This window comes from Theropithecus gelada, chromosome 16 (genome assembly GCF_003255815.1).
Source record: "Theropithecus gelada isolate Dixy chromosome 16, Tgel_1.0, whole genome shotgun sequence".
NCBI lineage: Eukaryota > Metazoa > Chordata > Mammalia > Primates > Cercopithecidae > Theropithecus > Theropithecus gelada.
In genome coordinates this window covers 61,824,415-61,850,468 of record NC_037684.1, presented here as the reverse complement: position 1 = coordinate 61,850,468, position 26,054 = coordinate 61,824,415, and the positions used below count along the sequence as shown (strand labels likewise).

Here is a 26,054-nt window from a genome sequence, read left to right as displayed (position 1 = left end):
TGCCCCTGGTAGCATGGCAGGACATGCAGTGCAACTCAACAAGCTCCCAAAACCATGAGAGGCTGGGAAAAACGCTCCCTGGCCCAGTTCTAATGTTTCCCAATAAGGAGCTGCCCGGGCAGACACAGGAGTCCCCGCCCACCCTGAGAGGCTGGTCCTGGATTGTAGACACAACTGCTTGGAGAGTCTCTGCATCCTGGCTCTGCAGACAGTCTCTAGGTGACGGGCGGGCGGAGTGCCCGTGTGTAGTATGGGCGTATACCTGCTGCAGCATCAGCTAGTCTGGGCCTGTGCCCCTGGTCCGCCTATCGATGTCATGTGGCCCATCTGAATATGTGACTCTGAGTCTGGTCTACCCAGGCTTGGTTTGAGCCTACCCCCCGGCCACGCCCCTTGTGAGTTTCCTCCGGGGAGGGGGGGTGTGTGACGTTTCCTTCCCACTCTTGTTGACTGCGGGCTGTTCTTGCTGGTCGGTGCCCCAGGGCCAGGAGAGGTCTGACGAGACCTGGGAGCCAGTAGCCCTGGGCTCCGCTCTTGGGTTCTGAAAGCCCATTCCTTGCTCTTCGGCTCCTCCTACCCCACCTCTTCTCAGCCTTGCAGCTCCACGGTTGATCTCAGGAGTCCAGGACCCAGGAGAGGGAAGAATCTGAGGAACACAGAACAGTGAGCGTTGCCCACACCCCATCCCCCGTCACCACATCTCCCCTCCCCCTCCCCCTCCCTGCCTGGTCCTGGGCCCCATCCCAGCACCTCCCTGTCAGCTGACTTCTTCCAGGGTCTCGCAGGCCCCTCTGGGCCCCTCCCTCCCCTGGCTTTTCCTACCACTCCGCCTCCATCGGCATCTATCTGCAGGTGCCCTGGGATGTGTAAAACTGGGCTCTGAATGCTGAATAGGAGACGGTAAGAGCAAGGCAAAGGACAGCACTGTTCTCTGCCTGCCCGATACCCTCACCACCCGTGAACCATCCCCCAGACGCCCCCTGAACTCTGGGACAGAGATGGCTGGCGGAGCCTGGGGCCGCCTGGCCTGTTACTTGGAGCTCCTGAAGAAGGAGGAGCTGAAGGAGTTCCAGCTTCTGTTCGCCAGTAAAGTGCACTTCAGCGGCTCTTCAGGTGAGACACCCGCTCGGCCGGAGAAGACGAGTGGCATGGAGGTGGCCTCATACCTGGTGGCTCAGTATGGGGAGCAGCGGGCCTGGGACCTAGCCCTCCGTACCTGGGAGCAGATGGGGCTGTGGTCACTGTGCACCCAAGCCTGGGAAGGGGCAGGTGAGTAGCCAAAGGACCCCTCTGCCCGCTGAACATCCCCTGGCCCCCACTCCTGCCCTGCCCTGCCCTGCCCTCTTGGAACCCCCCCCCCCACCACTGAGCCCTCCCTGCCAGGCCTTCCTCTGGGCAGTGACGTGGAACTGCCCTGTCAAAGGCGGATCCAGGCCCCAGACTACACTTGAGCCAGGAGGCTTGCTGGGGGGCCCTTGCTCACCTCAGAGCCCCACACCGTCTCCTATTCAAGTGCATTCCCAGTACTTGCCTGGCATTGTAGTTATGAGCACAGACTTGGGAGTCAGTCTCTATCCCCAGTCCTGGCACTATCACCCTGGGCCAATCACTTCGCTGCTCTCTGCCTGTGTCTCTGCAAAATGGGAGAGTGAGAGCCTGCCTCCCTGGGCTGTGTGAGGGTTAAAAGAGATCATCCAGGTTAAACATTTAGCACAGAGTCTGACATACAGTAAGTGCTCAATAAATAAGATCTCCCCTGTTGTTGCTGCTGCTGCTGTTACTACTATTCGCCACCCTGGGTGGCAGATGCCGTTGGCCCAATGAAGCACAGCTGAGGCTCGTGAGGAGCAGTGATTTACGCAGGGAGGTAGTCAGGACCAAGACAGATACGCAAATTTCCTGATCCCAGACCAGGACTTTTTGCCTAGCAGTATCTGTAAGAGCATCATTCTTCAGACAAGCCTCTAGAGGAGGTTGTAGAGGGCTGCAGCGGGTTCGCTGGTGTATCCTGACCTCTCTTGGTTGAGACAGGAGACCTGCTGAGTTCCCTGGCACCTGCCCCTGTCCCTCTAATGTGTCTCCAACCTCTTTATCTCTTTCCTATAGGCTACTCTCCCTCCTTCCCCTACAGCCCGAGTGAACCCCACCTGGGGTCTCCCAGCCAACCCACCTCCACCGCAGTGCTGAGGCCCTGGAACCGTGAATTGCCAGCGGAGTGCACCCAGGGCTCAGAGAGAAGGGTTTTGAGACAGCTGCCTGACACATCTGGACGCCGCTGGAGAGGTGATGCTTGCTGAGTCCGGCCGACAGCCCTGGGTGGAGCTGCGAATCCGCTGGTGGGCCCCGCCCAGACGATCATGTCTGTGCATGGGGACCTGACATGGGGGACCTCAGAGGAAGGACAGGGGAGCCAGGGTGGGCTGTGAGAGGCAGGCCTGGAAGTGACCTTTCAGGGACCCCTCAGGGGAGAGATTGCACCCCTCCCCATTTGACAGATGGGGAAGCTGAGACCCGTATGAGTCAGGCCATGAGTCTTACCCAGCTGGGTGTCATGGGTGACATGGCCTTGCCCGAGGAGAACTCGGCTCATAATATTGGTGGGCTGTGAAGATCCTGAGGGTCAGGGTGATCCAGAAGTTCCGAGGAGGACTCTGTTTTCCAGACAGACCCCAAGAAGAGGCTAGGCTTAGTCCTCGGCCCAAGCCAGCTCCCTCACATGACTTCTCTCTTCACTACTAAGAGAATAAAATTGTCCCTCTACTTTGACATGGTTTTTAAAATAATAATATTAAGACCCATCTCTCAGGACTGTTGTGAGAGTTTAAAATATATGCACCTAAAAGAAAATAAATGTTCAGTAAATGGTCATTTTTCTTTTAATTCCCCCCAGAAATCTCTTCCTCACTCCTCTACCAAGCTCTCCCAAGCTCCCCAGACTTTGAGTCTCCAAGCCAGGAGTCGCCCAATGCCCCCACATCCACAGCAGTGCTGGCGAGCTGGGGATCCCCACCTCAGCCCAGCCTAGCACCCAGAGAGCAGGAGGCTCCTGGGACCCAGTGGCCTCTGGATGAAACGTCAGGAAATTACTACACAGGTGAGACCCTACTGAGCCCCTGGCGGGGTGGTGAGGTGGGAGAGGCAAATGCATGGACAGAGAGTCCCCTGGGGACCAGGTTGGCAGGCTGAGCAGAGGTTCTGGAAAACATCTGAAATTTCCCTCAGGAAATCCCACCCTTGGAGCCTCTCCACGGGTCCAAGGCACTGTTTCCAGGAGGCCCCTGGGCATCAAAATACAGATGTGTTACCCAGCACATCAGGGGGACAACAGAGCAAGGATGGGGGAGGCTGGATGGGGTTACACATCACCTGGTTTACTGGACAGGGCACTGGCCTGGGGTCAGGAGAGATGGGTTCAATTTCCACTGAGCTCCTCATCCCACAAGTGGCCTACAGCTAGTCCCATGCCCATCAGTGCTCACTGGACACTCTGGGTTAGACCATGTCCAGGGCTTTACGTGTACATTGGCCTTAAATTTTACAACCACTCCATGAGATAAATATTGCTATTATCATACCATGGAGATAAGAAAACCAAGGATCAGAAAGATAGTCTCACAGTTAGTACTAGCAAAGATGGAATTCAGCCTTCACTCTCATCCAGCAATCCACACATTTAACTCTTACATAGGGGGTGCCCTCATCTGGGCAATGAGGATAGTCATACTAAAGCCACAGGTACAGAGGCTCCTGATGCCACAGGCTCCTTAACCACTGCCTCTCAATGCCAGGGGATGCTTCCTTTGAAATCTGGGAGATGTTAAGTTAAAAGGATTTCTTCTGCACCCAGCTAGGAGTAAACTTGTAGACTTCGTGGTCCTATATGGCCTAGGCTCAAAGTATATCAGTTTACTTAATTATTCACACCATTTGCCATTCAAAAAAAAAAAAAGAAGAAGCCATGTAACAAACCTGCACATATACCGCCTGAGTCTAAAATAAAAAATAAATAAACCCCTATTTTTAAAATCTTGATAGGGTATATAAGGAAAGATCAGCATTCAAGTTAAACTAAGGAAAACAGAATCTGCAACAAGGTCAAGAAAGGAAGATTCTAATACTTGACTCTTAGTTGCTTCTTTCTGTATCTGAGAATCACAAAGATAACTTTTTCTCAAAATGATTTTGTGAATTAGAAAACCCAAATAAACAGTAAAGATAATTAAAACTGAAAAACAGAAAAGAAGGAAGAAAGGAAGAATATAAAGACATCAGAGCCATCTATAGAAGCATAAAAATGCAATAACTTTAAAAGTGAAAAAAACAAGTATGAAAACCACAAAGACTAACTCAGTGCTATAAATAAAGGTTCCATGGGTTGTGGACATTCTAGCAACACTGGCAAAAGGGGAAATATAATGGGTTACACAATACCTGTTAATAGAAAAGACCAATGCAAGGGAAATACGTTTTACCCTGATTCAAAATTCTAAGGGAATTCTTCAAATAGGGAACTTTAAAAAAAAAAACAAACAAAAAAAAAACCTTTTAGTTTCAGAAACACATGTGCAGGTTTGTTACATAGGTAAATTATGTGTCACAAGTGTTTGCTGGACAAATTATCTTGTCGCCCTGGTAATAAGCATGGTACCTTTTAGGTAGTTTTTGTTTTTGTTTTTTTGTTTTGTTTGTTTGTTTTGAGACGGAGTCTCGCTCTGTCGCCCAGGCTGGAGTGCAGTGGCACGATCTCCACTCACTGCAAGCTCTGCCTCCCGGGTTTACGCCATTCTCCTGCCTCAGCCTCCCGAGTAGCTGGGACTACAGGCGCCTACCACCATGCCTGGCTAATTTTTCGTCTTTTTAGTAGAGACGGGGTTTCACCGTGTTAGCCAGGATGGTCTAACTTATGAATGAGAACATGCAGTATTTGGTTTTCTGTTCCTGTGTTAGTTTGCTTATAATGCTCTCCAGCTCCATCCAAGTTGCTGCAAAGGCATGATCTCATTCTTTTTTATGGCTGTGTAGTATTCCATTTGCAAATGTACCACATTTTCTTTAACCAGTCTATAGTTGATTCCATACTGGTGCTATTGTGACTAGTGCTGCAGTGAACATACATGTGCATGCATCTTTATGGTAGAATGATTTACATTCCTTTGGGTATATACCCAATAGTGGGATTGCTAGATTGAATGGTAGTTCAGAGTTCTTTGGGAAATCGCCAAATTGCTTTCCACAGTGGCTGAACTAATTTACATTCTTACCAGCAGTGTACAAGTGTTCCTGTTTCTCTGCAATCTCACCAACATCTGTTATTTTTTGACTTCTTAGTTATAGCCATTCTGATTGGTGTGCAGTAGTATCTCATTGTGGATTTGATTTGCATTTTTCTAATAATAAGTGATATTGAGCATTTTTTCATATGCTGTTGGTCATGTGTATGTCTTCTATTGAAGTATCTATCAGCGTCCTTTGTCCACTTTTTTTTTTTTAAGACAGTCTCGCACTGTCATCCAAGCTGGAGTGCGGTGGTGCGATCTCGGCTCACTGCAAGCTCCACCTCCCGGGTTCCCGCCATTCTCCTGCCTCAGCCTCCCAAGTAGCTGGGACTACAGGCACCCGCCACCTCGCCCGGCTAATTTTTTTGTATTTTTTTAGTAGAGACGGGGTTTCACCGTGTTAGCCAGGATGGTCTCGATCTCCTGACCTCGTGATCCACCCGTCTCAGCCTCCCAAAGTGCTGGGATTACAGGCTTGAGCCACCGCGCCCGGCCGGGATTGCATTCTTGATTTGGCAGTCAGCTTGGATGTTGTTGGTTTATGGAAATGCACCAACATTGCACAATGTTACATAATACTTATTACCCAATAGAAGAAATTGATTTTGCATCCTGAAACTTTGCTGAAGTTGTTTATCAGATCTAGCAGATATGGGGCAGAGACTAGGAGGTTTTCTAGGTGTAAAATCATAACATCTGCAAACAGAGATACTTTGTCTTCCTCTCTTCCTATTTGGATGTCTTTTACTTCTTTCTCTTACCTGATTGCTCTGGGTAGGACTTCTAGTACTATGTTGAATAGATGGTGAGAAGGAGCATCCTTGTCTTGTTCTGGTTCTCAAGGAGAATACTTCCAGCTTTTACCCATTCTGTATGATGTTGGCTGTGGTTTTGTCATAAATGGACCTTATTTTGAGGTATGCTCCTTCAATGTCTAATTTATTGAGAGTTTTAACATTAAAGGATGTTGAATTTTATCAAATGCCTTTTCTGCATCTATTGAGATGATCATGTGGGGGCTTTTTTACTTCTGTTTATGTGATGGATCATATTTATTGATTTGCATATGTTGAATCAAACATGCATCCCAGAGATAAAACCTATCTGGTTGTGGTGAATTCGCTTTTTGATGTGCTGCTGGATTCAGTTTGCTAGTATTTTGCTGAAGATTTTTGCACCTATGTTCAAAAGGAGTCCCCTTCTCCTCAATTTTTTGGAATAATTTCAGTAGAAATTGTACCAGCTCTTCTTTATATGTCTGGTAGAATTCAGCTGTGAATCTATCTGGTCCTGGCCTTTTCTGGTTGTTAGAATTTTTGTTACTGATTCCATTTTAGAACTCATTATCGCTCTGTTCAGAGTTTTAATTTCTTCCTAGTTCAGTCTTAGGAATTTATTTCTTGTAGGTTTTTCTAATTTCTGTGTATAGAGGTGTTCATAATAGTCTCTGAGGGTTTTCTATATTTCTGTGGGGTCGGTGGTAATGTCCTCTTTGTCATTTCTTGTTGTGTTTATTTGGATCTTCTATCTTTTTTTTTCTTTATTAGTCTAGCTAGTGGTCTATCAGTCTTATTTATTCTTCCAAAGAATGAACTTTTGGTTTTGTTGATCTTTTGTATGGTTTTTTCCATCTCAGTTTCATTCAGTTCAGCTCTGATTTTGGTTATTTCTTGTCTTCTGCTAGCTTTGGGATTGATTTGCTCTTGTTTTTCTAATTCTTCTATTTGTGATGTTAGGTTGCTAATTGGGGATTTTTCTAACTTTTTGATATGGGCATTTACTGCTATAAACTTTCCTGTTAACATCGTTTTATCTGTGTCCCAAAGATTTGGTATATTGTATCTTTGTTCTCACTGGTTTCAAAGAATTTTTTTATTTCTGCCTTAATTTCATTGTTTACCCAAACACCACTCAGGAGCAGGTTGTTTAATTTCTATGAATTGTATGGTTTTGAGCTATCTTCTTTGTATTGATTTTTTTAAATTGTGCAGTGGTCCAAGAGTGTGGCTGATACGATTTGTGTTTTTTTTTAATTTACTGAGAACTTTTTATGGCAGATTGTGTGGTTGATTTTACAGTATATGCCATGCGCAAATGAGAAGAATATATATTCTGTTGTTTGAGGTGGAGAGTTCTGTAGATGTCTGTTAGGCCCATTTGGTCAAGTGTCGAATTTAGGTCCCAAATATCTTTGTTAGTATTCTGCCTTGATGATCTGTTCAATACTGTCAGTGAGTGTTGAAGTCTCCCATTAGTACTATATGGTTATCTAAGTCTCTTCATCAGTCTCTTAGAACTTGTCTTATGAATCTGGGTGCTCCTGTATTAGGTGCATATATATTCATAATAGTTAAGTTGGCTGGGCGCGGTGGCTCAAACGCCTGTAATCCCAGCACTTTGGGAGGCGGAGACAGGTGGATCACGAGGTCAGGAGATCGAGACCATCCTGGCTAACACGGTGAAACCCCGACTCTACTAAAAATATAAAAAATTAGCCGGGCCTAGTGGTGGGCCTGTAGTCCCAGCTACGCGGGAGGCTGAGGCAGGAGAATGGCATGAACCCAGGAGGCGGAGCTTGCAGCGAGCCGAGATCGCACCACTGCACTCCAGCCTGGGCGACAGAGCGAGACTCCGTCTCAAGAAAAAAAAAAAATAGTTAAGTCTTCTTGGTGAATTGAACCCTTTATTATTATGTAATGCCTTTCTTTGTCTTTGTTGAATGTTGTTGATTTGAAGTTTGGTCTGAGATTAGAATGGCAGTCCATGCTTTTGTTTGTTTTCCATTTGCTTGGTGGATTTTTCCCCATCCCTTTACTTTGAGCCTATGAATGTCATTGCATCCGCAGGCTCCATGCTGATGCGGATGTCTGGGAGACGGTGAGAACACGCCTGAGTGTTATCTGCACTAGGGGCAAGGGACTCTGTCATCCACTAAGGGCATCTCCTGGACTGGAGAACTATCCCCCAGTATTTCTGGCCTGCCTGGCTTACAGGCAGAAAGAGCCCTCAGACAGATGACCACAGCTGTTGCCGAGGGACACGGTTGGCAGGTACCGCAACAGTGGGTGCTCAGGGGATGCTGTCAGCATCTGCTACACACTCTGGTATCTCCTCCACAAATCCATGACCTCCTACAACCCCCAGCTTACGGATGAGAAAACTGAGGCTCACAGGGGCTAATGGCGGGCATCACGTGCTTAGTGAGGACAGAGAGTTGTGTCTGTTTTGTTCACTCTTTATCCCCAGCCCCTGTAGCAGCACCTGGCACATAGTAAGCCCTTGATAAATATTCAGTGAAGGAAAGTCATTCAGGGAGGGTGACTTGGTTGAGTCAAGACTTGAACTGGGATCTTCTACCGCAAAGCACATGCTCCTTCCGCCGCATGGCGAGAACATACCAGTGTCTGCAGCCAGCGCAGTGTGTAGCTTGGAATAGGTGCCTCAAACAGTTGTTTAATTAATTCACTCATTCTTCTATTCTCTACCTTTATGTTCCTTCTTTCCCTCCCTTACTTAGGAATCAGAGAAAGAGAGAGAGAGGAATCAGAGAAAGGCAGGCCTCCATGGGAGGCAGCAGTAGGAACGCCCCCACAGGTGCACACCAGCCTACAGCCCCACCACCACCCATGGGAGCCTTCTGCGAGAGAGAGCCTCTGTTCCACATGGTCCTGGAAAAATGAGGATTTGAACCAAAATTTCACACAGCTGCTACTTCTACAAAGACCTCACCCCAGAAACCATAAGCCGCTGGTCAAGGGAAGCTGGCCTCATGATGCGGAGGAGGATGTGGAGGAGGATCGAGGACGTTTAATTGAGATCAGAGACTTATTTGGCCCAGGCCTGGATACCCAAGAACCTCGCATAGTCATACTGCAGGGGGCTGCTGGAATTGGGAAGTCAACACTGGCCAGGCAGGTGAGGGAAGCCTGGGGGAGAGGCCAGCTGTATGGGGACCGCTTCCAGCATGTCTTCTACCTCAGCTGCAGAGAGCTGGCCCAGTGCGAGGCGGTGAGTCTCGCTGAACTCATCGGGAAATACTGGACAGCCGCTCAGGCTCCCATTAGACAGATCCTGTCCAGGCCAGAGCGGCTGCTCTTCATCCTCGACGGTGTGGATGAGCCAAGATGGGTCTTGCAGGAGTCGAGTTCCGAGCTCTGTCTGCACTGGAGCCAGCCGCAGCCGGCGGATGCACTGCTGGGCAGTTTGCTGGGGAAAACCATACTTCCCGAGGCATCCTTCCTGATCACGGCTCGGACCACAGCTCTGCAGAACCTCATTCCTTCTTTGGAGCAGGCACGCTGGGTAGAGGTCCTGGGGTTCTCTGAGTCCAGCAGGAGGGAATATTTCTACAAATATTTCACAGATGAAAGGCAAGCAATTAGAGCCCTTGGGTTGATCAAATCAAACAAAGAGCTCTGGGCCCTATGTCTCGTGCCCTGGGTGTCCTGGCTGGCCTGCACCTGCCTGATGGAGCAGATGAAGCGGAAGGAAGAACTCACACTGACCTCTAAGACCACCACGACCCTCTGTCTGCATTACCTTTCCCAGGCTCTCCAAGCTCAGCCGTTGGGGCCCCAGCTCGGGGACGTCTGCTCTCTGGCTGCTGAGAGCATCTGGCAAAAAAAGACCCTTTTCAGCCGAGATGACCTCAGGAAGCATGAGTTAGATGGGGCCATCATCTCTACCCTCTTAAAGATGGGTATTCTTCAAGAGCACCCCATCCCTCTGAGCTACAGCTTCATTCACCTCTGTTTCCAGGAGTTCTTTGCAGCAATGTCCTATGCCTTGGAGGATAAGAAGGGGAGAGGTAAACATGCTAATTGCATCATAGATTTGGAAAAGTTGCTAGAAGCATATGGAACACATGGCCTGTTTGGGGCACCAACCACACGTTTCCTATTGGGCCTGTTAAGTGATGAGGGGAAGAGAGCGATGGAGAACATCTTTAACTGCCGGCTGTCTCAGGGGAGGAACCTGAAGCAGTGGGTCCCGTCCCTGCGGCCCCTGCTACAGCCACACTCTCTGGACTTCCTCCACTGTTTGTACGAGACTCAGAACAAAACGTTCCTGACACAAATGATGGCCGATTTCCAAGAAATGGGCATGTGTGTGGAAACAGACATGGAGCTCCTGGTGTGCACTTTCTGCATTCAATTCTGCCGCCACGTGAAGAAGCTTCAGCTGATTGAGGGCAGGCAGCACAGACCAGCATGGAGCCCCACCGGGATAGTCCTGTGAGTACCCAAAATACCCATGTCTCCAGCTCCTCTGTCGGTCCATGAGCCCGAGTGACCTGAGCACCAGAGGCATGCTCCCTGAGCCTGGCCAGGGGCGGGGGTGGCTAAAGGATCAGGGTCGCCAGTGACTTCTAACTACCCAATCTGACCACCATGCTCTGTCCACCTAAGCCCCTCTGCAGTGCCCGGCTGTGGGGCAAGCCTTGCTTGCTTCTGGAGAGGCCACTGCACCCCGCCATGTCTGCACCTCTCCTTCTACCCTTAGAATGACCGCCCACCTTCTCTCCTGGACGTGCTCCCCCCTTCCTGCTGACCTTAGCTACCCCCACACTCCCCAAGGATCAGGCAGCCCCCCTACCCCTGCTCCTCTCTCTGGGCATTCATTCTCTCAGAGAACTTGCTCCTCCAGCTGCTTCAGGAACCCTCTCCATGACAACGACATTGGCCCTGAGATCTTCCCCAGCAGCTCGCAGAAAGAGTTTCCTATTTTTCCCTGCAAAACTGACTTCATAATTATTTGTGACCGTGGTACCACCATTGCCCCAGGCACTCAACCTGAAACCCACCCTCTGGTTGTGTAAGAGCAGCTTCCTCTAACCATTCTCCAGCCCGGCAACCCTGAGAACTTCCCCATCCCGGTTCCCCGACTTCTGTCGCAGTATTGATCACATGGTATTGGTATGTGTCTATGTCCTGCTTTAGATGATTCATTCCATAAGTATTTATTCAGCACTGATTCTATGCCAGGCCCTACAGATCACAGATTAAAAAGCGCAATACCTGCCTTAAGGAGCTCAAACAATAGGGGAGAAGACAAACATTCATTTAATGACAACAGAGTGTGGTGCCTACAACAGTAGAGGTATGGACAAGGTACTGTGGTGGCCCAAGGAAGGGAGTGATCACATGAGTGGACAATAAAGATTCTCAGAGGAAGAAATGTTTGATGTGGGTCTTCATATTCAAATTTTTAAAACTTTTTCTCACAATGAAATTCATGTTCATTATGGGGAAAAAAAAAAAAAAAAAAAGATGTGTAAAGTGCCTCCACCTGTAATTCCAGCACTTTGGGAGGCCAAAGCAGGTGGATCACTTGAGGCCAGGGGTTCAAGACCAGCCTGGCTAACATGGCAAAACCCCATCTCTACTAAAAAATACAAAAATTATCTGGGCATGGTGGCACACGCCTGTAATCCCAGCTATTAGGGAGGCTGAGGCATGAGGATCACTGGAATCTGGGAGACAGAGTTTCCAATCAGCCGAGATCGCAATACTGAACTCCAGCCTGGGCAACAGAGCCAGACTCTGTCCCAAAAAAAAAAAAAAAAAAAGGATATGTACATAAGCAAAAAGATGAAAAGTAGTATCAACCAGAATTCTATCACTCTGAAATGAAATGACCATCATTAAAAATTGGCCGGGTGTGGTGGCTCACACCTGTAATCCCAGCACTTTGGGAGGCCGAGGCAGGTGGATCACCTGAGATCAGGAGTTTGACACCAGCCTGGCCAACATGGTGAAACCCCGTTTCTACTAAAAATACATAAATTAGCCAAGCATGGTGTCAGGCATCTGTAATCCCAGCTGCTCGGGAGGCTGAGGCAGGAGAATTGCTTGACTATTCAGGGGCAGACGTTGCAGTGAGCTGAGATTGTGCCACTTCACTCCAGCCTGGGCAAAAGAGCAAAACTCAGTCTCAAAAAAAAAAAAAAAAAATAGTGGTCAATTGTAAGAACCCCAGTCTTTTTTCTATGTACATTTCTATGGCGAAATCAAACCATATTGTACATTTTATTTTATAGTCAGTTTTATTTTCTTCATATATCAAGGCTATCTTCTTGTGTGTGGGTGTGGGGTTTTGTTTTTTTTTGGTTTGTTGTTGTCTGAGACAGAGTCTCGCTCTGTCACCAAGGCTGGAGTGCAGTGATGCAATCACAGCTCACTGTAGCCTGGACCACCCAGGCTTAAAGGATCCTCTTACCTCAGCCTCCCTAGAAGCTGAGACTATAGGAGCATGCCAACATGCAACGAGAATTTTTGTAAAATTTTTGCATAGAGATGGGGTTTCGCTACGTTAACCAAGCTGGTCTCAAACTCCGGGGCTCAAGCAGTCTGCTCACCTGGACATCCCTAAGTGCTGGAATCACAAGCGTGAGCCCCCATGCCTAGCCCTTCATATACATATGTGTGTGTGTGTGTGTATAGAGAGAAAGAGATACAGAGAGAGAGACAGATAGACAGTCTCGCTCTGTCACTAGGCTGGAGTGCAGTGGCACGATCTGGGCTCACTGCAACCTCTGCCTCCCAGATTCAAGTAATTCTCATGCCTCAGCCTCCAGAGTAGCTGGGATTACAGGCACGTGCCACCACACGCAGCTAATTTTTTTGTCTTTTTAGTAGAAACAGGGTTTCACCATGTTGGCCAGCCTGGTCTCGAACTCCTGACCTCAAATGATCCTCCTGCCTAGGCCTTCCAAAGTGCTAGGGTCACAGGCGTGAGCCACCATGCCCAGCCCTTCATATATTTTTAAGTAGTCTGATACAACACCATTTTGAACGACCACATGCTATTCCATAGGGAAAGTGCCATGGCTGATTTGACCATTCTCCTGTTCTTGGCCATTGTAAGCTGTTTCTAGTTGTTCATAGTTATAAATGTGAGGTAGGTTTTAAAGGACCTGGATACAGGTACTGCAAGTAGCAGTGGACAGATGGGAAACCTTCAAAGAGTTCCAAACAGCTACAGACAGAGGCCAGATGGTGGCTGGCCAGGGGATGGGGACTGGAATGGGCAAAGGGAACCGAGAACACCAGGCCAGAGAGGAGAGTTTGGGATGGGCGGGAGCAAGTGGAGCTTAAGAGAATGCCATGGGAAAGTCAGAGGCTTCAGCCGCAAGTGGGAGGAGAAATTTTCAAGGAACTGAATCGGCTAGTCTAGGCAGACAGAAGAATAAGCCGTCTACTATAAACAAGAAAGTTCAGGAAGAAGGGGTGGAGGTTGGCCAAGGGCTGTGGGAAGGAAGAGGAGAACCAACCAGAGATATTAAAGAAATGAAGATGGCAGGATGGGAGGTTCCAGGTATTCGGCGTGTGATTAAGCATTGTGCATTTTCAAATATAAATTTTTATTTTTTTTCCAGTCACCTTGATTAAGGATGGCAAATGCTGACGGAAATAAAAAATATAAAATGTATTTTTCAAGTTTCACAAAACTAAATGTAAAAGAAATTCAAATAAACTTTCATTTATGGCTTTTTTTCGTGTGTGTGTGTGTGTGTGTGTGTGCGTGTCTGTGTGGGTGTGTGTCTGAGATGAGATCTCGCTGTGTCTCCCAGGAATAGTGCGGTGGCATGACCATACCTCACTGCAGCCTTGGCCTCCCAGGTTCAATCCATTCTCCTGCCTCAGCCTCCTGAGTAGCTGGGACTACAGGTGTACACCACCACGTCGGCTAATTTTTTTAATTTTCTGTAGAAACAGGATCTTACTATGTTGCCCAAACTCCTGGGCTCAATCGATCTTCCTGCCTCTACATCCTAAAGTACTGGGATTACAGGCAAGGGCCACTGCACTCAGCTGGCTTTTTCTATATGTTTGTAGTACTTGTACTTCCACAGTTATTACAACTTAAAACTGCTCTAGGACTTTCGGGATACTCTAGTAGCTTTTAATTCTCACATACCCCTCTGGAGCAGGTGCTGTTGCTGTCCTCTTTTTGCAGCTGAGGAGATGGAGTGAGGCACAGAAGAGCAGAGCCCATGTGCAGGCAGCTCCTTGCCTCTGCTTCTTTCCCCCACGTGGCTCTGCAGACTTACGGAGAAAGATGAATTAAGGTTGGGGACTTGTTGGGACAAATTAGATCAAAGAATTACTGGGATGTCGAGGTGGGGATATCCGGCCAGAAAATAGAAAACTCAGTCTGAAACTTGGAATAGAGCTTTGAGTAGTCGAAGCCTTGGAGGTAGATGAGGTCATCAAAGTAGTGTGTGAAAACAGATCGATTAAATGAAATCCCATGAGTCGGAGTCCACTCTAACACTCTCAGACAAAGCCCATCATCCCCTCCCCTCAGGCTGCAAATATTCCCTCCTAGGGCACTCCCCACAGCCGTCTCTCTCCTGCAGACCCTCTCCATGATCTTGTTATCCTGGGAAGGGGATCGGGTCCCCTGTGAGCCAACCTGGACAGTAGTGCATATGATCATACACAGTCTTCCATGACAACACCTTCCTCAGGCCATCTCTCCCAGGCTCTGCTCCTGCCTCCCATCTTCTTTCCTGGGCACTGGGACTCCAGAATGTCTGTGCCAAAGGAACACAGGTGTGTCTGCATCAAAGGGAGGAAGGCTGTCAAATTTTTTAACGAAAAATTGTTTTGTTATCTGCAGTGCCCAGCACAGAAGCCAGGCCCTATGCTGAGCAGTGCAGATTAAAAAAAAAAAAAAAAGACAAATGTCTGTCCCTGCCCTCAAGGAACTCCCAGACTGAGGTGGAAACAGACATACAAGATGAACACTTCAGTGTGCTATGGTAAGGGCTGTAGAATGAGGAGCCACATGGAGGAGAGGGACCTAGCCCTGGGTGACAGGGGCGGACAGGCAGGGAGGCTGGTCAGTCCTGGAGATGGCACTACCTGCTGTGGCCTGGTGCTCAGGAGGACAAAGCCCAATTGTGTTGTGCAGAGCTGGGCACCTCAAACCCCTGCCAGACACATCACATCTCTCGTGTCCTCTCTCCCCCTCAGGTTCAGGTGGGTCCCAGTCACGGATGGCTACTGGGAGATTCTCTTCTCCATCTTGAAGGTCACCAGAAACCTGAAGGAGCTGGACCTAAGTGGAAACTCGCTGAGCCACTCTGCAGTGAAGAGTCTTTGTAAGACCCTGAGACGCCCTCGCTGCCTCCTGGAGACCCTGCGGTGAGTCTGACCTGGGTTCTGCTCTGAAGCAGGGATGGGGAACAGATCCAAGGTGGAAGCTGAGTCTGGGCTGAGGGATTTGTCTTTGTATTTATCAAATATTCATTGAGGCCCTCTCTGGCCAGGGTGACTTTAGTAAACACAGGTAGGATTTTTGGCTCATAAAAAAAAAAAAAATTCCTTCATAAAGTGAGGTTTGAGGGAGGTCTGAAGAATACAGAGGATTTAACTAAGCGAAGCAGGAAGGAAAAATTCCGGGAAAAGAGAATAAGCACATACAAAGGCTCTGTGCAGAAGGCAGGATGAGGCGGTCAAGGAATTGAAAGCAGGCCAGTGTGGCTGGAGGGCAGATAGCAAAGGAGTGAGATAAGGCTACAGATACCAGCAGGAACCAGACTATGCAAAGTTTGGGCGCCATGTTGGATTTGGGGTCTTTTCCTGATGGTGTGGAATTTTAAGCAGAAGGTTGACAAGATCAGTACATTTTCAAAACAGAAACTGACTGCAACATGAAAGATGGATTGAAAGAGTGCAAAAGTAGAGGTTGGGAAACCAATTAGTAAGAAAATTGCAGTAGTCCCTGCAAAGATGGTGATAGCTTAGACTAAGGAAAATTATAGTACTTTTTGTAACAGACAGTCATAGCTTGGACTATGGTATTGGCAATGGATATGGAACAAAGTGGCTAGATGTAAGAGAGCTGCAAAAGTAAAATCAGCTGGGCTCTGTGATGGATTGAATTTAGGAAAAAAAGGAAGAGGAAGATATCAAGGATGATTGTAGGTTTCTGACCAAAGCAGCTCATGGGATAGTGGCATCTTCATTAAGATGGGGAATACGAAAAGAAAAGTGATTTGGGGGGTGGAGCGTCATGAGTGTGATCTTGTGCTTGCTGATTTCAAGATCCTTTCAAGGTATCCAACTGGACATGCCAAATAGGTATCAAATAAAGCTCTATCCAAAGATAAGATTGCCCCATAAAACAAATCTCAACAAATTTGCAAGGACTGAAATCATACAGAGTATATCCTCTGACCATGATAAAATGAAATTAGAAATCAACAATAGAAGGAAAGTTGAGGAGTTCATAAATACACTGAAATTAAAACCACACTCCTAAATAACCAAGGGCCAAAGAAGAAATCACAAAGGAAATTGGAAAATACTTTGAGAGGGATGAAAGCAAAATCACAACATGCCAAAATGTATTGGATGCAGCTAATGTAGTGCTTAAAGGGAAATTTATAGTTATAAATGCCTCTATTTAAAACAAAAAAAAAAAGGAAAGATAGAGCCAGACATGATGGCCCATGCCTATAATCCCAAAGCTTTGGAAGGCCAAGGCAGGACGATTGCCTTAGGCCAGGAGTTTGAGACCAGCCTGGGCAACATACAGAGACCCTGTCTCTACAAAAACATAAAATAAAAAATTAGTTGAGAATGATGTGTGCCTGTTGTCATAACTACTTGGGAGGCTGAGACGGGAGGATCACTTGAGCCCAGGAATTCAACACTGCAGTGAGCTGTGATCATGCCACTGCACTTCAAGCTGGGCAACAGAGACTGATCTTATCTCTACAAAAGTTTTTTTAATTAATGAAAAAATGAAAAGATACCACTACACACTTATCAGAATGGCCAAAATCCAAAACACTGACAATACCAAATGCTGGTGAGGATGTGGAACAACAGGAACTCTCATTCATTGCTGGTGGGAATGTAAAATGAGACAGCCCCTTTGGAATACAGTCTAGCAGTTTTCTACAAAACAAAATATACTTTTACCATAGGATCTGGCAGTCGCACTCCTTGATATTTACCAAAATGAGTTGAATACCTCTGTCCACACCAAAACCTGCACACGAATATTTATGGCAGCCTTGTTCATCATTGCTAAAACTTGGAAGCAAGCTGTCCTTCAGAGAGTGAATGGACTCATAAATTGTGGTACAAACAGACAGTGGACTATTATTCAATGCTAAAAAGAAATAAGCTATCAAGCTACAAAAAGATATGGAGAAACTTTAAATGCATGTTACTAAAAGAAGCCAATCTGAAAAGGCTACATGCTGTGTGATTCCAACTGTATGACCTTCTGGAAGAGGCAAAAACAAGGAGATAGTAAAAAGATTAGTGGTTTCCAGGGCTTGGGGGAAGGGAGGAATTAATAGAGCACAGAAGAGTTTTAGGGCAGTGAAACTATTCTATATACTATAATCGTGCATATGTATAATTTTACAGCAATCAAAATCCATAGAATGGACACCACCAAAAGTGAGCCCTAATGTAAACTATGGACTTCGGGTGATGATGTGTCCATGTCAGTCTACCAGTTGTAACAAATGTCACCACAATGTACTAGTGTGGTACAGCATGTCAATAGTGGGAAAGATTGTATGAGGGATGCGGGGACAGGGAGTATATGGGAACTCTCTGTACTTTTTGCTCAGTTTTACTGTGAACCTAAAACTACTCTAAAAAATAAAATCTATTGAAGAAGGAAGAGAAGAAGAAGTGGAGAAATCTCAAATCAGTAACCTAAACTTACACTTTAAGAATTTGTTTTCTTTGGGTCTTTTATGTTAGTAAAGAAATTTTTTAAAAAAGCAAACAAAACCAAAAGCAAGCAGGAGGAAAGAAATAATAAAGACTAGAGTAGAGGTAAATGAAACAGAGAATAGAAAACAATACAGAAAACCAATGAAACTAAACGTTCGTTCTTTAAAAATACCAACAAAATTTGACACCTTTTAGCTAAACTAAAAAGTAAGAAGATTCAGATTACTAAAATCAGAAATAAAAGATGGGGTATCACAACTGAACTTCCAGAAATAAAAGGATTATAAGTGAAAATTATGAAATATTGTAAGCCAACAAATTAGATAACCCAGATGGAATGGGCCAACTTCCAGAAAGACACAAATACCTAAACTGACTTAAGAAGAAATACAAAATCTTAATAGACTTGTAACAAACACAGATATTGAATTAGTAAGTTAAAAACTTTCTGTGAAACAAAATCCAGGCCCAGATGGCTTTACTGGTGAATTCTACCAAATATTTAAGGAAGAATTAACACTTATCTTTTCAAACTCTTCCAAAATAGCAGAAAAGAGAACACATGCCAATTTGTTCTATGAGACCAATATTACCCTGATACCAAAATTAGACTAAGATAACCAGAAGCATCACAAGAGTAAAAAAAATCTACAAGCCAACATCCTTTATGGATATATATGCAAAATTACATAACAAAATACTGGCAATATATAAAAAGGATTGTAGACCGTGACCAAATGGGATTTATCCCAAGAATACAAATTGAGTTTAACCTAAGAAAATTGATCAATGTAATGCAAGATGTTAATAGAACAAAGAACACAAACCAATGGTTATCTCAAAGACCAAAAAAAAAGCATCTGACAAAATCCAACACCTTTTCATATTGAAAACACTCAGCAAACTAGAAATAAAAGGGAACTTTATCAACCTGATAAAGTTGTTACCAGTGAAAAACCCACAGCTAACATTATACTTAATGGTGGATGACTGAGTGCTTTCTCCCTAAGATTAGGAATAAGACAAAGATGTCTGTTCTTGCCATTTCTATTCAACATTGTACTCAAGGTTCCATCCAGAGCAATTAAGCAAGAAAATGAAATTAACGGCTTCCAGATTGAAAAGAAAGTAAACTATTATTTGCAGGTGACATGACGTTGTATGTAGAAAATCCTAAGAACTCTACAAATATTCAAATTAGGGCCAGGTGTGGTGGCTCATGCCCTGTAATCTCAGCACTTTGGGAGGCTGAGGTGGGTGGATTGCTTGAGTTCCGGAGTTCAAGACCAGCCTGGGTAACGTGGCAAAACCCTGTCTCTACCAAAACTACAAAAAATTAGCCGGGCGTGGTGGCACACTCTTATAGTCCCAGCTACTCAGGAGGCTGAGGTAGGAGAATTGCTTCAGCCTGGTAGGCAGAGGTAGCAATGAGCTGAGATTGTGCCACTGCACTCCAACCCGGGTGACGAAGGGAGACCCTGTTGAAAAAGAAAGAAAAAAACCCTACAATTTCAGCAAGGTTTCAGGAAACAAGATCAATATACAAAAATTCGTTGTACTGCTATACACTAGCAGTGAATAATCCAAAAATTAAATTAGGAAAACAATAAATGTAACAAAAGAAAGCTTGTACACAGGGAACTATAAAAAATGGTTGAAAGAAATCATATAAGACCTAAACAAATGAAAAGATGTCCCGTGTTCACAGATCAGAAGACTTGATATTATTAAAATGACAATACCCTCCAAACTGATCTACAGATTCAACACAATCCCTGTCAGAATCCCAGCTGCCATTTTTGCAGAAATGGACAAGCTGATTCTAAAATTCACAGGCAAAAATAAGATTGCATGTCAAGCCTGGGGAACACCCCCACCCCAGTATTTAATGGCCAAAGAAGAGCCAACAAACAAGCCTGAGAAGGAGGGGCCACATAGATGAAAGGGACACCAGGAAAGAGAGGTGTCATGGAACCCAACAGAGCAGAGGGTCTCAAGGAGGTCAGCAGGGGCTACTGCTGCTGGGAGGTCAAGTAAGATAAGTACTGAAATTTGTCCATAGGATTAGTGATAGGAAAGTCATGAATAACCTCAGCAGAAGTAGCTTACATGGCATGAAGAGGCCAGAATGCAGACTGGAGTGGATTAAAGAGGGAGAAAGAGGTTAAAAAATGAGACCACAAATACACTTTTTTCAAAGACTTTGATACTGAAAAGGAGGAAAGCACTAAAGCAGAGGGGATGGTGGGCTGAGTAAATGTATGTGTCTGTCCATCTGCTTACTTGCATTTAAGAAGGAAAAGATCTCAGTTTGAGAATCAGTGGAGGAGGTGTGATAAGAGACACAAGAAGGAGAAGGAATCATTGATGACTCTCTCTCTTCAGAGGGAGGAGGGAGGAGAAAGATTGGCCTTGGAAGAGGGAGGAAATGTCTCCTTTACTGTAACAGGAGGGGAGATGAGGACAGGGAAGAGAGAAGTAGGAACATAGGTTTCACTCTGAGAAGCTGAGAGGTTCCCATCTGATGGCTTCATTTTTGTCTGAGAAATAGGAATTCAGTTGTCTGCTAGGAGTGGGTGTGAGGGTTGAGGTGCTGGATGTTTGGAAAAGGCAAGATCTTCAAATGGCCATAATAGAGTGTGAGATCTCTGCCTGTCAGGCATTTCTGTGGCCCATGTGAGGGTCATGGTCATGATTCCAAATGGCAGCCACATTCCCTGTTGCACAGGTGGGAGTTGGGGTGGAGAGTGGGAAGATAGCAGAATTCAGGGTTAGCCAGAGGAATGTGATGGAAGGTCAGAGGATAAGAAATTCAGGGATACTGCCAATGAAGGATCATGGAATCTAAGCTACATTCTAAGGAAATTGAAGAAAAGAAAGTGATGAGAGTTTGAGAGAAGGGAGATTGCAAAAAAGGAAAGCAATCAAGAGATTGCTTATTGAAAAGGAGTTACAGTGGGAGAAGTTGAGCAGGCAGAGTAAGGAGGCAAGCCCAGCCTCGTGCTGTGACTTTCTGTATCCATGAGGCTGCTCTACCTACTCCTAAGACCTATCCAAGGAGAACCACCAGAGTCCAGTAACAATGCTTTTGAGTAGGACTAAGGAATCCTGGTGATTTCTTCACACCCCAGTAGGAAGACACTAATCTTCAATGTACTCTTTTTACATTGGCATAGAATTTCACTATCTCAAACCCAAACACCTCCATATCCATTAATTCCTTGGGCCTTCCAAAAAACACCCTGCAAAAATGGCAGAGCAGGTACAATTATTTCCATTTTCCATATATAAAGAACGGACTGGGGAAGGACATTCCCTGGAGCCAGATACACACAGTTCAAATCTTGCCTCTAAAAGTTACACATTGAAAACTATGGGTAGGTTTCTTTAGCAAGTTTCAGTTTACTCATTAACATGGATTTACCATGTCTATTGCACAAGGTGGCTACAAAGTCAAAGGAGATCATGTGTGCTGTGTACTTATGGTCATGTATGCTGTGTCCTTAGGATCGTGTATGCTATGTACTTAGGGTCATGTGTGCTGTATACTTAGGGTCATGTATGCTATGTACTTAGGGTCATGTATGCTATATACTTAGGACATGTATGCTATGCACTTAGGATCACGTATGCTATGTACTTAGGGTCATGTATGCTATGTACTTAGGATCACGTATGCTATGTACTTAGGGTCACGTATGCTAGGTACTTAGGGTCATGTATGCTAGGTACTTAGGACATGTATGCTAGGTACTTAGGGTCACGTATGCTATGTACTTAGGGTCACGTATGCTAGGTACTTAGGATCACGTATGCTATGTACTTAGGGTCACGTATGCTATGTACTTAGGGTCACGTATGCTAGGTACTTAGGATCACGTATGCTATGTACTTAGGATCACGTATGCTATGTACTTAGGGTCACGTATGCTAGGTACTTAGGACATGTATGCTAGGTACTTAGGGTCATGTATGCTATGTACTTAGGGTCACGTATGCTATGTACTTAGGATGATGTATGCTATGTACTTAGGGTCACGTATGCTATATACTTACGACATGTATGCTATGTACTTAGGGTCATGTATGCTATGTACTTAGAGTCATGTATGCTATGTACTTAGGGTCACGTATGCTAGGTACTTAGGATCACGTATGCTACGTACTTAGGATCACGTATGCTATGTACTTAGTGCCTAAGTTGTCCTAAGAGGCTCAGAGAAATTAACAACTTTCCAAATTCACATAGTTAGCACTGGGAGAGCTGGACACAACTCAGTGAGGGCATGACCCAGCACCAACACCTGCCTCCTCTGTATGAGGTAAGCCGGGGCCTGAATAATTCTGGCTCACTGGGGGTAGCACCATAAAAAGAAAGAAAAGTGGCCTAAGATTACCAAATCTGGGTCAGGCAGATGTGACTGTTTCCCACAGTAAAAACGTCTCCACACGGAAGAACGCACAGCCTTACACACGCTTGGATGCCGGACTACCCAAGACCCACAAGCAAAGCCCTAACTAATGATTGTATTCCTATGTTTTTATTTACCCACATCTCCCCATTTCCTCCCCCTCCTCACCCCTGGTAACCACCATTTATTCTTCCTTTGTATGTATTTTACTTTTTTAACATTTCACCCGCAAGTGAGACCATGTAGTGTTTTTCTTTCTATGTCTGGCTTATTTCACTTTTGGATTTATCTTGAAATACCTTGAGTAAGCTGGTGTCAGGTATTCTGGGTTTTTTTCACTAATGGCATGTAAAATTGAGCACATTACACAGACAAAGGAGAAATTGGTGGGAGTGGGGTTGGAGAGCTCAAAAAGGGAATGCTGGAAAGAGCAAGGTCAGGGGAGAGACCAGACAGAGGGTGTGGAATCAGACACGTGAGGGTGGACCCTTGGCCTCCTCTGGGACAGAAGAGAAAGGACTATGTGATGACACAGGCAGCTGAGGACGGAGAGGCGGAGGGACATTGAGGGTTTCGGTTTCCACAGCAGCAGCATCCTTTAAGCACTAACCTTCTGCCAGGGGCTTCCCTAAGAACGTGGCATACATGATCTCCTTGGATCTTTGCAGCCAGCTGGTACAATAGACATGGCAGATCCATGATATTGATGAGTGAACTGAAACTTGATAAAGACATCTGCCATGGTCTTCAACTTGTAACTGACAGAGGCAAGATTTGAACCCGTGTCTCTCTCTAGCCCCAAAGCCTGTGCCCTTCACCTGCCCACTGGGGTCACTACTGCCCAGGGTCAGATGGCCTCAGCCTCCTCACAGAGGTCCAATACCAAGTGTCTTCACTGGGGCTTGGGAATGGGTAGGACTGGAGGAGGGAAGTCCACACAGCACAGCTTGTAATGGTAAGTTGTTCAAAAATGAAGAAAGCCCCAAGAGAGATGCATTTGTTTATGCTGAGATGAGTCCTTGGGGCAGGAACATGCCCAGTGAAAATGAGCTTGTCAACAAGCAGGAAATCAGATAAGCCAGGTAGGTAAAACTAACCACCCAGGGAGAGAGTGAGCTGGCAGGAGACAGCCATCTGGGAAGTAGGCCCTCAGCTGTGAGATGCCAGCCACAGGCGGTGAGCACGGAGCCACATCTGCCAGCTGTGTCTGGACTTTCTTGGGCCACACTCTGCAGCTCAGGGTTGGGAGCAGAGAAGGAAGACAGCGATTGTCCAAGGAGACATTACCAAGGGCCTGGTGCACTCTAAAATGCCAAGTGCTCTACAATGCTACATACTGAGTCATGTCGTGTGTGTCTGTATGTGTGTGTATGTGTGTGTCTGTATATGTCTGTGTGTGTGTGTGTCTGTGATGTGTGTGTGTGTGTGTCTGTGTCTGTGTGTGTGTGTCTGCGTGTGTGCCTGTGTCTGCGTGTGCCTCTGTGTGTCTGTCTGCGTGTGTCTGTGTGTGCCTGTGTGTGTCTGTGCGTCTGTGTGTGTCTGTGTCTGTGTGTATGCCTGTGTGTGCCTGTGTGTGCCTGTGTGTGTGTGTGCGTCTGTGTGTGTGTCTGTGTCTGTGTGTCTGCGTGTGTTTGTGTGTGCCTGTGTGTGTCTGTGCGTCTGTGTGTGTGTCTGTGTCTGTGTGTGCCTGTGTGTGCCTGTGTGTGTGTGCGTCTGTGTGTGTGTCTGTGTGTCTGCGTGTGTCTGTGTGTGTGTGTGCCTGTGTGTGTCTGTGCGTCTGTGTGTGTGTCTGTGTCTGTGTGTCTGCGTGTGTCTGTGTGTGCCTGTGTGTGCCTGTGCGTCTGTGTGTGTGTCTGTGTCTGTGTGTGTCTGTGTGTCTGTGTATGCCTGTGTGCCTGTGTGTGCCTGTGTGTGTGCCTGTGTGTGTGCCTGTGTGTGTGCCTGTGTCTGCATGTGCCTGTGTGTGTCTGTGTGTGTGTCTGTGTGTGCCTGTGTATGTGTCTGTGTGTCTGTATCTGTGTCTGTGTGTGTGTGTGTGTCTGTATCTGTGTCTGTGTGTGTGTCTGTATCTGTGTATGTGTCTGTGTGTGTCTGTGTGTGTCTGTGTGTAAGAGAGACAGGGGGAATTGGGGTTTCGCTCCGTCACCCAAGCTGGAGTGCAGTGGTGTGATCATGACTCAGTGCAGCCTCAAACTTCTGGACACAAGCCATCCTCCTGCCTTGGCCTCCAAAAGTGCTGGGATTACAGGCGGGAGTCACCGCACCTTGCCAGGATGTGTGTTTAATACAGCTGACCTTGGATTCCTGGTTGGATAGGAAAGTCCAGAAGGAAGTCAGAGAAAAACAAAGGGGAAAAGTAGGTCTTGTGAGAGCAAGGAGAGACAGGGATTTTGGAGGGGATGTCCCAGGGGCTCCTGAAACTCAGCATATTCTTACCTAGACTCTCCTCCCTAACTAAAAACAAACTGCTCCTCCTCTCAGAACCAACTGCATCATTTTCAGGACCCAGTACAAAATGAAAATGCAGTGTCCTAGCTCAAAAGTCAGGACGAAAGTACTGTTAAAGGTACTAAGATACAGAGCTTTTTCTTTCTTCCATAGTTTCTCTCTCAATCTATTCCAGTGTCTTTTATTCGCTATTTAACGATGCATTCCCTTGGGCACTGGGACACTAGCAGTGATTGTCCAGACCCTCAAAGGTGCCTGGAAGCCTCCCCACAGCTGAGCATGTGCACACGGCCCACCAGATGCAGGCTGCCTCTCCCACAAGTCACCAGACCCAGGCACCATGGCCCACAGCGGGTAAAATGTCAAGCCAGACATCTGTCCCTCCCATGGGCCACCACCCCAGCCTAAAGCAGATGGGAGGCCCTCCAGGGTATTGCCAGGATGCATTAGCTGTCCGGATCAGTGGTGGGGGAGACTGGCCCCCACCAAATCACCAAATGTGCCATGATGCTGCCAGCCCACATCGAGAAAGGCTGCCACCGGCCCTACCCCAGGATGCCCCACCTCAACCTACCCATGCCTGATCCAAGCCACCACCAGAGATAAAGGGTGGCAGTAATCACTGGGCTGAGGGGCAGGTTGAGTGGGGGTCCTACAACACTCAAATGCAGGATGGCCAAGAACTGTTTCACCCCGAGCAAAGGAGGGAGGTGGCATCACCTATGAGCTGAGGCCCCATGGTCCCATCAGACTTCACCTACGAGACACAAATTTAAGGACAAAATTGGCCTTAAGAAATTTTGATGGCCACCACAGAGCATTAACCCCCTAATCTAGAAGGGTCCTCCTCACACCCCTGTTAGTTCCAGGTCCTTCTGAGCACAGGGCTCTGTGCAACCACCCTGGTCGTACACCGATGAAACTGACACTGTTCTCACATCTACCTTCTCAGTAAGTGACAGCAGCTTCAACTCTGAATCCAACCTAGAGGCCTCCCTGGACTCCACTGAGTGCCACAGGGTCTACTCGAGGCATCTCCCGAAGTTGCTACTCTGACCCCATTGCTCATCCTCCCTGCCCTTGCCTCCCACCTTTCCCCACCCAGCCACCTCCACTCCCTCAGGGATCTTGCTTTTTTTTTTTTTTTTTGAGACAGAGTCCCGTTCTGTTACCCAGGCTGGAGTGCAGTGGCACGATCTCAGCTCACT

The 26,054-nt window shown here is 46.6% G+C and overlaps 1 protein-coding gene across 5 annotated transcripts in view; it reads left to right on the top strand.

The window, feature by feature from the left end:
• The first annotated feature begins 429 nt into the window (after positions 1-429).
• NLRP1 (NLR family pyrin domain containing 1) overlaps positions 430-26,054 on the top strand; it is a 54,437-nt gene continuing 28,812 nt past the window's right edge. For 4 of the 5 annotated variants that reach the window (XM_025362387.1, XM_025362386.1, XM_025362385.1 and 1 more), the window contains exons 1-5: positions 430-1,269; positions 2,107-2,283; positions 2,891-3,094; positions 8,794-10,510; positions 15,257-15,427. In XM_025362387.1, coding sequence (XP_025218172.1) covers positions 999-1,269; positions 2,107-2,283; positions 2,891-3,094; positions 8,794-10,510; positions 15,257-15,427 — 2,540 coding nt within the window. In that variant the 5' untranslated portion in view covers positions 430-998. The remainder of the gene's footprint in view (positions 1,270-2,106; positions 2,284-2,890; positions 3,095-8,793; positions 10,511-15,256; positions 15,428-26,054) is intronic. The other variant, XM_025362383.1, reaches the window with a different exon arrangement.